Raw genomic sequence first — 13,155 nt, 5'->3', positions numbered from 1 at the left:
TGATTGATGTAACTTAGGAAGAAAGGGGAGACTGGAAGAAACTGTATTCTAGGTTAGTGTTTGTAGACATAATTTTGCCGTAGTCAGCTTCCTTCGTTTTGCTGAGTGTACTTTGTGGTGTTCTTCTGGCTGTAGCATTGGAATTTCCATGAATCAGAGACTTGGAATTGGCTGCTTTCTGTTGTCATGCAGCAGCTCCGTGATAACTGATCATGTTAACCAGTGTCCACAGCATCTCCTGGTTGGCAATACTGTATTTGAGGATTTATCCATGATCACTTTTTTATGTGTGGATCCTGAAGCTTTTGATGTATTGTTAATTTAGGAGGCAATAAGTATTTGGACCGGATTGGGAGCAGCAGCACTTCACAGAGGAGCTCCAAGAAGGAACAAGTCCCATCAGAAGCAGAGTTGGAGAGACAACAAATCCTTCAGGAAATGCGGAAGAGAACATCTCTTCACAATGACAACAGTTGGATCCGACAGCGCAGCTCCAGTGTAAATAAAGAGCCTATTAGTTTGCCTGGAGTGATGAGAAGGTGCGAGACATTTATGAGGGATTCCTACTGCTATTTACTGTGAGGCAAATGCATTTCTGGGCATGCTCAGAATTGATGTCGTGGACAGAAGAGATGTCGTGGACAGAAGAGATGTCGTCATAATTTCTTTTCTTATTTACCTATGGTTACGAGGGAGTAGAGGAGATATCATTATTATTCAAAAAATGTGCCAGTTGATTTGCCTACATCTTCTGGGGCAAGTGTTTAGAGAGAGGGGCAGTTCCTCACTTTTTCCATATGGGGAAAGTAGCTCAAGCAGGGAAGACACTCAGTGGGCCCGAAGGACGTAGCCACTGAGTAGCAAAGCTGGATGTGAGCACTCTCAGGTGGAATCCAGACACAAGTATTTCAGGACGTTCTTAGTGCTTTCTGGAGTGTTGATCATTGAAATAAGATCGTGGAATCATGGTAATACTGTTCAAAAAGTGTGAAAACTTAATTTTTATAGCTTTTAAGAAGATAACTAGATAGTTATGAACTGGTTATAAGTAGATGGATATTTTAAATGATGTATCTTGGAGAAATGAGTGTTACATCTACTCTGAATCAGTATTTTCTCACTGTTTACTAATTAGGTTGCACTGAACGATAATGCACTGTGCTGCAAGGTTGGTTTGAACCACAAGGTAGGCGGTTCAAAACCACCAGCCACCCCTTGAAAACCTTACACAGGGTCACTCTGTGAGTCAGCACTGACTCTATAGTACTAAACAACAGCAACAGCAATACACATTATGTGTAATGCATGACAAAGGAAAGGGCTGGCTATCGCAATATAGCAGTAACTTTTTCAAATTGGTGCAAGTTTTATAAAACTATAGAGAAATGACATGAGAAGGCAGATCATAAAAAAAGAGATACAAAAAGCAATAAGGATGTAAAAACTCAAGTGTAGCATTGTAGAATAGGCACTGGACTATGCTTTAAGGTTAGCCATTCAAACCCACCACCACTCCTTGGATACCCTGTATAAGGTCACTGTGAGCTGGAATCAACTTGATGACACACACCCACAATGGCAACTCCTAAAACAACAGTAATTTACTTGTTTCATATATTAGACTTCTAGAGAGTTAAAAGATTGTTTAACCCCATACTGACAATTGTATGAGGCAATGGGAATTCTTTTGTCCAAATGGGTGGTCAGTTTTCCAGTGTGTATACAGAAAAAGTTTACCATGTGAGCAATTTAGTTTCTAGCACTTTATCTTCTAAATGTATTTGGACAAGTTTGCATAGATAAACCCAAGTATTCATGTTTGTTATAACATAGTTCACAATAGCAAGAAGCCCAAAAAAGGTGTAATCTCAGTCTTATTACTATAGTGCAAATGGTTAATGTGCTTGGATGCTAACTGAAAGGTCGGAGTTCCCGTAGATGAAAACCTTGACAATCTACTTTCATAAAAGTAATTATTAAAATTTCCACAGCACATTTTGATACACACGTGGAGTGGCCATGAGTTGGAGTTAATTTGACAGCAGCTGGTTTACTAGGTGGGATGTTGTTGCTAAGTTCTGTAGGGTCGATTCCGACTCATAGAAACCTTGTATAGGGTTTCAGAGGAGCAGCTGGTGGACCTGTGCTGAGTCTACAGTGCCACATCAGGAGTCTAACTACTTGGGTACCAGTTAAATAAATGGAGGCACACCGCTAAGGTATAAAACATTATATAACTCCTAACGAATGCTGCCTTAAATGTTAGCGGATTACAGCAGTTGTTACCTTTCATAGTTCTGAGGGTTGGCTGGAGAGCTAGCTCTGGTATTGACTGGATACTTGGGCAGCTGCAGTTGTTTAGAGCAGAATGAGGCAAGCTTTTTGTGTAAGGGTCCAAATGGTAAATGATTTAGACATTATGGGTCACATATGCTTCCTCTTTAAAACCTTTTTTTCCCCTTAAGTAACACTTTGAAATTTTAAGGAAATATTTCTAGCTCATGGGCTATATATACAAACTCTGCTGTGCCCTGTGATTTGCTGACCCCTGATTTAGAGGCTCCACCAGGAACTCCGTTGGAGCTGTTCTCCACATGACTGGCTACCACCTGGCATGGATCTAAAGAGGAGCCCTACCAAGAGACCAAGCCTCGATATGCAAGTGATTACCAAGCTTCCATTTGCTGGTCCCCATTGGCCCAAGTTAGTTACCTGGCCATGGCCATAGTTGGTGGGGACCACACAAGGACATGAATACCAGGGGGATTTTTCCTTGGAGGCCTCCAAAATCTAGTCTGTCTTCTGAATTTATATGAAAGTAGTTTCAAGTAATATATGTTAATTAGAAAGAAGCTAGCAATTAAAGAGTATGTGTTGTAGAATAATCCCACATTTTTTTAAGAATACTAAATACATTAGATGATTATACTTATATATGTATATATTCCCATGTGTGAGAATAGGTCAAGTGGATGCAGAGCTAACAGTGGTAAATTTTTCTGGCCATTAGTGCTGGTGAGTTATGGTAAGTGCTAGTGATGGGTTCTAGGTGGGAACTTCATAGGAAAATGAAAAGATCATGTAAATTTTCAGTGGAGTTTTGGAAGCCCCCTCATATCTCTCAGATACTTTCCTGTATGTTTGCATTTTTCTTTTTAATCATAATATATTAATTGGATAACTTTTTTAAGGAAAACAAAAATTTTCAAACCTGAGTTAAGGAAGTTTTAAAAATAATAGTTATAAAATTGCTCATGTAAGGGAAAAACAATTCAGAGTTCTTTTTTTTTTTTTTTTTTAAAGTGAGCATTAATGCATGTCCACATTATTTAAGAGATTTTCAAAAAAGTTCTATTTAAATCAGTGTAAGCTAAATCCTGTTTTAAATGCATATTCAATTAAGGCAGTGATTGGTGAATCCTTCCAAATGTAATATTTAACAGTTGTTTAAATTTATGATTTTGGATGGTGGCCGGCATTGTACATGTGACTTTGAGTTGCTTTGGAGTCAGAAGGCTGTGATTTGAAAGCCAGTTCCTTTACTCACTAGTTGTTTTATCGTGGGCAAGCTGCCTAATTTCTTTGATATTTAAAAGCAATCTCTATAGTGTTATGAGTTGTTAGTTTAATATCTTTTTGTGTGATTGCATCTAACCTAATACTTGTAAGTGCATAAAAAATTTAAAGTTTTAAGCTTGATAACTGTAACTGTTGAATATTGATACCGAGTGTGGCACTGTGGAATCAGCACTGGATTGGGTACCACAAGGTTGACAGTTCAAACCCAACAACCGCTCCTTGGAAACCCTATACAGCGTTGCTATGAGTAGGAACTGACTCGACAGCACTTAATAGTACTGAAGAGATCAATGTCTATGTTTTTAGATTTAGCATTAACTGTATTTTTTTTTTTTTAGTACCTTCCCCCCTCTTCAGGGATATTTCCCTCCTTTGGTTTGTATTTACCTGAGTGCCAAGTAATTAGAAATAAAAATAAATGAAGTTGATTGAAATGTGAAACATTAGTTACCTCTAATGATGAAGAGAAACATTCCTTGTTCTGGATGGTTTTATATATATGTAGGTAGGTTTCTTAGATTAATGCCTGTTTATAAAATACATTAAGTGGCTATTTTAGCAACTGCAGTGATATGTGGGAATCCTTATTGGTGCAGATGGCTTGTATGCTCAGTTATGAACCAAAAGGTTGGTGGCTGGAGTTCACACAGAGTTACCTCAGCAAAAAGTTCCCAAACCTTTGCCATTGAAAACCCTGTGGAGCCAAGTTCTACTTGGACGCAGATGGTGTTGCCATGAGTTGGAATCAACCGGATGGCAATTTTTAAAAAAATGTGTTAAGTAGATTTATAGGTGAATGCATCATACCTATTTTGGGTTATCTTTTATTGTTTCAGAGGTGAATCTCTAGATAACCTGGATTCTCCAAGATCAAGTTCTTGGAGACGGTCCCCTTGGCTCAATCAGCCTACAGGATTCTATGCATCTTCCTCTGAGCAAGACTTCAGTCGCCCACCACCGCAGCTGGTGTCCACATCAAATCGTGCTTACATGCGAAACCCAGCCTCTAGTTTACCACCTCCTTCAGCTAGTTCCGTGACGCCTGTGGCCACAGGTGTGTCCACTGCCCCTGTCCCCACACCACGCAGCCATTCACCTGCCACCTCACAGTCGGGGTCGCAGCTACGGAACAGGTGAGACGCTTCATATTTCTCTGCTTCTTTTCTTAGACTTATAGTTATTTTTTCCCTTAAAATTTCTTCAAAAGCTTGTCCAAGCTTTCCAAATGAAAAAGAAAACCAAAATCTTTTCAGTGTGCCAAGTTCTGTAGTATTAATTTTTAAAAAATCAATTAAACTAAGAAGGAGTTCTTCCTGCTTTTCCATGCTACCCTAACGGCATTTAGGAGTTTTTTTTTTTTAAGTCACTGTAGACTTTTCAAGCATCTTCTTTATTGTCACTGTCTCATTTGCTTGTGTTTGTGGTCAGTCTGTCGTAGATATAGCTACACATGAAGAGTCTTTAAATGTGGCATCATAAAAGCGTACAATAAGTAGCTCATGAATGCTTTTCACATTTATGAGTCAAAGTTGTATTGCACAATTCTTGATTATTTTGATAATTGTTATGCAAACAGATTTTATAAGAAATGAGTATAAAATGAAGACTGCATAACCGTGTCATGTCATCTGTGATAGTTTTAAGCATCTGGATAAAAAGAATGTATTGGGTAGATTGGACCTTGCTTTTTGGGCTTTTGACTATCAAGATCACCACTTGTCTCTTCTTTCTTTGGCTGATGTTTTATTCAGTCTTCATTAACTGACTCTTTTGTGTGTCATATATTCTGTAAGAGTAAAAATGCTATGATCAGCACCAGAAACTTGTCTTTTGATGTGGACGAAGGCACAGATATCACAACGTGTTAGGGTTTTAGAACTGTGCAGCTTCTTCGCAGTTCATTTGTGTTTCATGTAACTACATCCAGCAATGCTTCTGCTGTCTCAGAAGTGAGTTTGCTATTGGCATCTATTGCCTTTCATCGTAAATTAAGTTCTTACAGGTAAAAGCGCAGTGATTAACATCAGAGCTTTGGTTTTAGCTACCAAATAAGGGATTTTCATGAAGCAATGCATTTTATACCCATTCAAAATATTTTGACATACACCAATATGTACTTAACAGATATCTGGGAGTTTGGATGGAGATAGGAAGAGGGTGGTCAGGATATATGGTGTAATTTGAGGGGAGACGAGGAGAGAAAGCAGAGGAGAAGTTATTTACCAGCTACTTACTGAGTGCCCCACTCTAGGAGAGCAGGTAGAGACAGACTATGGTCTTTTCTGCCCTGAGAAGGAAGTGGCGCTCCAACATCATGTTCTCAACATCTGTCGCTCACTCTTCAGTGCTTCCAAAGTGCTGCGCTGTACTGTGGGGGTGCAAATGTGAGTATGAAGTAGCCTTCTCACCTGCAAGAGGAGAGAAGATCCACACTCCCCATCACTTAGAGACCCTCCTTACCTAGCTAATAGATGGTTACTTTGAGCCAGTTTTCTTTTTATTCCCTTCAAAGGCCAAGAGTCAGGAAAACATGAATGCCTCTGTTTATCTAGAACAGAGGTGGGGAATCTTTTTTCTGCCAAAATTTGTAATATCATTTGTGGACCATACACAATGATCCGCTTAAAAATTAGCCTGCTATATTTGGTCAAACATTTAATTATCTCACCCCTAATGGGGTTCATTCTGTTGTGCTCTGAGTCAGTACCAACTTGATGGCACCTACTAACAACAACAATGTGATTACAAACCAGGCTGCTAACCTCAAGGTCAGTAGTTCAAAACTACCAGCTGTTCTTCGATAGAAAGATGAGGCTTTCTGTTCCCATAAAGATTTACAGCCTCGGAAACCCTGTACACAGTCACCGTGAGTCAGAACTGACTCCATGGCACACCACCACGACCTCCAATGTGGTTGGAACTGTGATGGCCGTGACAGGGCCAGACCTTCCCCACCCTGGTCTAGAATATTGAGTGAATAAAAAAGAGGGAGAAAAGTAAGGCTGAGAGAGTTGGTTGTAGAGATCTTCCAGTGCCTCAGGATGGAAATTGGGCTGATCTTTTGAATGGCATGATTAGAGTTGTCTTAACAGGTTAGATTGGGAAGAAGACATGGGTTGGGTTAGAGGAGGGAGAACGGGCAGTGGGCAGACACAACCGCTGGGTACAGAGATGTATAGAAATTGGTGCGGAATGTGGACCAGCTTCATTGAAATGGTGCAGTGAGTTAATAGGGGGCAAGGGTCTCTGAACCACCCTGGAGATCCTTCAAGCTTGCAGTATATTCAGACATGCTTTGATTGACTGGGGAAGTTTTTATCCCAGTGATACAAAGAGTCTTTCAGAAATTATCCTTACTGTTATATCCATGGGCTATTGTCGAGAACAACCCTGAGCCGCACGGTTGAGAGCCTCCTTCCCTTCTTGTTCCACATCTAGGTCAGTCAGTGGGAAGCGCGTGTGCTCCTACTGCGGTAACATTCTGGGTAAAGGAGCCGCCATGATCATCGAGTCCCTGGGTCTGTGTTATCATTTACATTGTTTTAAGGTGAGATGGAGACCAACAGCCTGCAGGCCTGCAAAGCTTTGCTAGGAGAACGCATGGCTTCTTTGAGCTCTGGGTGTGGGGTGTGCTCTAACACACAAGGTGTTCCCCCATCAATCTGCTGTGCTTTGAGTCACAAATTGCTGCTCTTACATGGTTCTCAACTCTAGTTTAAACAACGAAATCTACAAAAGTTGTGCTGTTCTTACTGACTCGGGAGTTTATAAGGAAGATTGTTGGAAACATTGGAACCCTGATGACGCATTGAAACCTACCGCCTCAGAAACCCGATGGAGCAGTTTTCCTGTGTCCTATAGGGTCTCTGAGTTGGGACTAGACTCAATGGCATGGAATATTTACTTTAAAAAATATTTACATGCAAATATGCTTACAATTACACAGGCTGCTTACACTTGCTGGGATTTTGCACCTAAGAAAGAATGAAGGCTGTGACTGTTTAGTTTTGCCGTGTCTGTCTTTATAGACACGTGTGCTTGATTCTTTAACTTGCATTCAGCTTGACAAGGATTTCCTGCAGGCCACAGCTCATTTCAGTTTGTACATTGCTGACTTGGGTTGTTCCTAGGCAAAACAGAATAAGTCAAAATTATTTCACATTTCAGCATGTGGAACCAAAATATCCAGCCTTGAAGTGAAGGCGCCATGTAGGAACACTGGGTGTGTTCCATCCCAGTATCGGGAGACAAAATTCCAGTCTTCATTCACTTTGGATGGTTCTTTCATGGAGTACTTTGCCCTCTTTTATGATCCTGGAGGACAATGAAGACAAAATGTTCCTCAGCTAATCTGAATGATTTCTGCTTTTTAGGTATATTTAGACTGATCATCTTGGCTCTTAAAATTGGCCTTATTAATTCTTGAAATATGTCTCGTCTGGCAGACTTCTGTTTAATCTACTAATTGTCTTTTGGCCTTTTCCTTTTCTTTTTTTTTTTTGCTCTTGCTGAAAGAAGCTGCATTCTGCTTAGTCCCTCGCTCCCCACCCCCTTCCTGGGGACTGCTCCAAGCTTGGCTGAACTGTCTGATCATGGATATTCTCTCCCTTTTTATCTCCCCACTTTTCCCTCTCCCCCACTCAGTGCGTGGCCTGTCAGTGTGACCTCGGGGGCTCTGCTTCAGGAGCTGAAGTCAGAATCAGAAACAGCCAGCTGTACTGCAACGACTGCTATCTCAGATTCAAATGTAAGAGAACAAATCAGAGAGAAAATTTCTTCTCTTTTAAGGAGAACACGGGTGCCTTTGCTTTTCCCAGACCCTACAGTCAGCTCCCCATCTACTTCCCTACCTTAGAATGCCACTTTTTTTTTAGGGCACTTAGTCTTTCTCTTTAGAAGAGGTATAAAGTGAGTGGGGTCACTGCTCAGGGTTCCAGCCGAGCAAAGGTGTGTGGGGGGCTGAGCAGTAGCAAGAGGATGAGCGTGTTAGAGCCAGCCAGGTGATTTGCCACCAGCCCAGGTCTGGAGCAGATGCTATTGCCTTCAGAATACCCAAGACAGTGCAAGTGAGTCTTCAGGTGGATCGTTAACCTATGTGGACCAAGGACTGGCTGGCCCCAACTTCAACGTATGCAGTTCAGCAACCAGCTTTTATTATGTAATTTGGAACATGACCAACTTTAAAAACTATCATTTGGAAAAGTAATAGACAATAAGCAGTCAGAATATACATCATTATAATATGTAATAGCAAATTATTCTAGATAATCTAGTTTTTAAAGGAGCATTTTAATTCTGATCGTATGGTGGTTCAGTTTCATTTTGGGGAAAACCGAGTTTTTCAAAAACTTCAAATGCTATTTAGTGTCTAAGTGTGTTTAATTTGTGTGTTGTAAAACATAAAGCTGGCCTAACTCTATTGCATATTGCTTATAGCTACCCAAAGACAACCATTATTGCTGTTTATATTTTGAGCCTTGATGCTGGTAACATGTGTTTCTTCCTCATTGTGAAAGGGCATTACAAGTGGTATCAGCAAAACAATTTGCTTTTGAACTCTGAGGTATTTATATGGCCCTTTCTGTGAAGAGTGCTTTTGTAAATGACTGAAGCCCAGTCAACTCTCTTTTATCTGTTGGTAAATTCGGAGCCTTTCTACTCCAGCTATCCAGTCATTTCCTGGATGCTGACACTGAGGTTGGAGAATGTCAAGGCTGGGCATATTATGGGGGGAGTGTGTATATGTGTGTGTGTGCCCTTTTCTCTCTTTAATCAAATTCTAAAGCCAAATAGAATTGACTTTTGGAATCACCATTGGAAAACTGCCCATGCCTTTTCTCTCCTCCAATGCAAATAATAGAGAGTTGAGTGTCCTTTATTTCTGTATCAGCAATTAAATTTTATACTTACTCCCCCCCCCCTTTTTTTTTTTTTTTTTTTTTGGCAAATAAAGACTTCTAGAGCCCAGAGGCTGTGAATTTGCCTAGCTTTGTCCTAAAAGTGAGTGACAAGGTTACTCTTTCCACCTTACTGGGCCATTCTTTGAGTGATGACTGCTATGTATCCCAGGTGACGATATTCAAGTGCTATTGAATCTAAGAGCATTTCTTTCTTCTCTCCTTGCCTGATCAGCTGGACAGCCAACCGCCATGTGATGTAAACCTCCATACGAAAGCACTGTTGCAGATAGAAGAAGAGGTGGTTGCTGCTGATGTAGATCTATAAATACATGTTGTATGTCTTCTATGCCCTCATTTTCAAAGAACAATACCCTCCTTGGTTCCTGCCTGTTTAGATTACATAGAAGCATTGTATTCCTATATAACCTGTATTTGTGTTGTTGTTTATTTATAAGAAGGTGATTATGAGTGGGGGGAGGGGAAAGTGCAGTATTTACTTATTTTGAATTCAGCATCTTAAAGCACAAAGGAAAAGATAACATTTTCAAAATATTTTTGAGGCTGACCATGGTCTTGTTTGACTTTCTCCTGTTGTTTTGAAGAGGGTATTTTGTTGTTTTTAAAAATGTTTCTTAAGCATTATTGGAGATAGTTTATATAAATAGGTGATTGCATTTGCTTTGTTTATTATAATGTATACTAAATTAAAGCAGAACCCTATGGAAAATTTCATCAAAATCCACTCTCAAACTTGCTTTTTATATCCTTTTCCCCTGAACCATGTAAAGAAAAAAATAGCTTATGTGACATTTTATTTGCTCGATGAAGGGAGCTATATTTTCTTCACCAGAATTGTTGCTAAGCATTGTCAATAGGAAGCATTTTTTTTTTTTTTCCTGCTAACAAAAAATAACTATGGTTTGTATACCAGAAAGTTTTCTCCAAAAACTAGTGAGCCTCTTGGTTCAACTACATTTGTAAATAAAATTGCTGATGCATTTAATGAGTGCTTTATTTCTGTCTGTGTCTACCTTCCATGTCTTCTGACCATAATTACATGACCTTTCTTGATACTGTGTTTTATTGACTCCTTTGTAAAGGGCTAATTGACATACAACAAGCTGCACAGACATCAAGCACACAACTAGGCTAGTTTGGATATAGGTGTAACTCTCACCACAATCTTGATCATCGTCTTTGCTGAAGCATTTTAATGTGGAACTTCCTTTATTTATATTTTTGTTTAAAAGTTAAATATTTTTTAATGCAGTATGTTTTTAATGGTAAGAGGTAACCTTAGTGGTAAATTGTTGCATCATCTGCATAAAATTCTTCCTCATTTTGGCTCCCTGGTAAATAAAGGAGCCCTGGTGACACTGTAGGATAAGCACTGGACTGCTAACCTCAAGGTTGGCAGTTCAAATCCACCAGACACTCCACAGGAGAAAGATTAGGCTGTTTGCTCCTATAACAATTTACAGCCTTGGAAACCCTATATAGAATTTCTAAAAGAAGAAGAAAATAAGAGAATTTAGAAAACCTATCCATCAAAATATACATTGATTAACACCTGAAATCTGTCCTGGCAATGAGAGAATACAAAACTTTAGCATGATTGGAACAAACTATAAACTTGCTTGGGCTCTTCAAAATTCCCAAGGGGTGGATAATTCTAGCAAATAAAAATTGGAAATACATAATTGAGAAGCTCTCATATGAGAGAAAATTTAAGAATTTAGTCCCAGTTTTTCTAATTTTAGTTCTTAATCTTTTATTTTCTTCTTATTAGCATATATACTTATTGAAGAACCTCTACCAAACACCTCAAAGCATAGAGAATATAGTTCCCCAATTCCAAATACAAGCTCTGATTTGAACTCATTCTACATATAGTTAGTTATCCTGCTTTCTTAATGTTAGGTTCTGAATTTTCAGGCTCTTAAAAAATCATTTATGTTTATCTTCATTAACAGCTGACTAGTACTCTATTGTTTGGCACTCCTGATATTTAGTTGATAATTCTATTATGTACGTTTCAGTTTTTTGTAAAGCTCTATAATGGACTCTGAGTTTTGATATAATAGGTTAAAATAGATTCATAGATATGAGATTTGTGGCTCAGAGATTATTCACTTTAAGAAACTCATGATGCATGTTGCCTCATTGAACTCCAAAAAGATGCTTGGGTTTAGACTCTCATGCCACCCATGGGCTTGTCCATCTCCTTGCATGGTTGCACACTGAATTTCTGCTGCCTTATTCTCTGGATGACATGAGGCAGTCCTCAATATGCATTGATAGATAAATGAATAAATAAACCATCACTTCAATTTCTGCCTTTTTAATACTGTTTATGAGGCACTATAGGATAAGCAGTCAACAATAAGGTTGGTTTGAACCACAAGGTTGGCGGATCAGACTCACCAGCGGCTCCTCAGAAATCCTATGTATGTATGTAAGCAAGTATGTATGTGTGTGTGTGTGTATATATATATATATATCTGGTAGCGTAGTGGTTACGAATTGAGCTGCGAACCTACAGGTCAGCAGTTCGGGAGAAACATGAGGCTTTCTGCTCCTGTAAAGATTTACAGCCTCAGAAACCCTGTACAGGGTCACTGTGAGTCAGAACCGACTCTACAACACATAACAACAACAATATATATACATACACACACATGGTTGCTATGAGTCAGAACTGACTCGATGGCACTTAACAGCAACACCATTAATGCCTCCAGTACAGGCTTTAATTCTTATACTTTTCAATTTTCATATACAACATCCTTTCTGACCATTATCTCTTTTTATTTAAATTTTCTGTTTTAGATCTGTTGGGTTTTCTACTCAGTTTGCGTTGTTCATGGAATTTTTTTCTCTTGTTTTTCACATTACCTTGTTTAGTTTCAAAACTGTTTTCTTCAAAGATACTGGTTCTATAGCACCTTTTCATAGCCCCATGGGTGTTTGTTACATAATTTCAGAATACGGGAAGGTACAGTCATTCTACAAATATTTTCCTGGCAAATCTATGTGTCAGACACTACCTTAGGTACCCTGTTGTTAAGTGTCAACGTGTCGATTCCAATTCATAGCACCACTGTAAAACATTCCAAAGGAGTGACGGGTAAGTTCAAACTGCTAACCTTGTGGTTCAAACTGACCTTGCGGTCCAGTGCAATGAATAAATCCTAAGTCTTGCCTCTGAGGATTGCATATCTAATTGGAGGAGATATCCATGAAGAAATACATGAAAATATAACATGTAGGAGGTAAGGATAATGGAAAACAAATCATCTGAGGAAGGGAGGCTCGGGAGTCCTGGAAATGGAGGGTTCATGGTGCCTTTGTCTGTGGGTCATCAGGGACAGCCTCTTGGGTCAAAGACTGAAGGAATGAGGCAGCAAATCATATAGGTAATTGAGGTAAAAGCATTCCTGGTACAGAGAATAAGTATAAGATTCTTGAGGCAGAAGGGTGTGTTAAAGAAGCGACCGTGGGGTTGGCATGGAATGAGTGAGAGTGAGTAGGAGGAGATGTGGGGAAGGAGGGCACAGGTTGGCAGTCTGTTACTGGACTTAGGCTTCATGTCAGGCAAAAATAGTTTAGAGTTTGTTCAACCTTACCTTGTTTTAAAAACCATCTATTAGATATCCAAATGGAGGTGTTGAGGAGG

At 39.4% G+C, this 13,155-nt stretch overlaps 1 protein-coding gene across 1 annotated transcript in view; it reads left to right on the top strand.

Annotated features, from left to right (window-relative positions):
• LMO7 (LIM domain 7) overlaps positions 1 to 9,804 on the top strand; it is a 124,239-nt gene extending 114,435 nt beyond the window's left edge. The window contains exons 25-28 of the mRNA XM_006832030.1: positions 326 to 539; positions 4,416 to 4,712; positions 8,224 to 8,326; positions 9,712 to 9,804. Coding sequence (XP_006832093.1) covers positions 326 to 539; positions 4,416 to 4,712; positions 8,224 to 8,326; positions 9,712 to 9,804 — 707 coding nt within the window. The remainder of the gene's footprint in view (positions 1 to 325; positions 540 to 4,415; positions 4,713 to 8,223; positions 8,327 to 9,711) is intronic.
• Positions 9,805 to 13,155: the final 3,351 nt, after the last annotated feature.

This window comes from Chrysochloris asiatica, unplaced genomic scaffold, assembly GCF_000296735.1.
Source record: "Chrysochloris asiatica unplaced genomic scaffold, ChrAsi1.0 scaffold00005, whole genome shotgun sequence".
In the NCBI taxonomy this organism is placed as follows: Eukaryota; Metazoa; Chordata; class Mammalia; order Afrosoricida; family Chrysochloridae; genus Chrysochloris; species Chrysochloris asiatica.
This window is presented reverse-complemented; position numbering and strand designations above follow the sequence as displayed.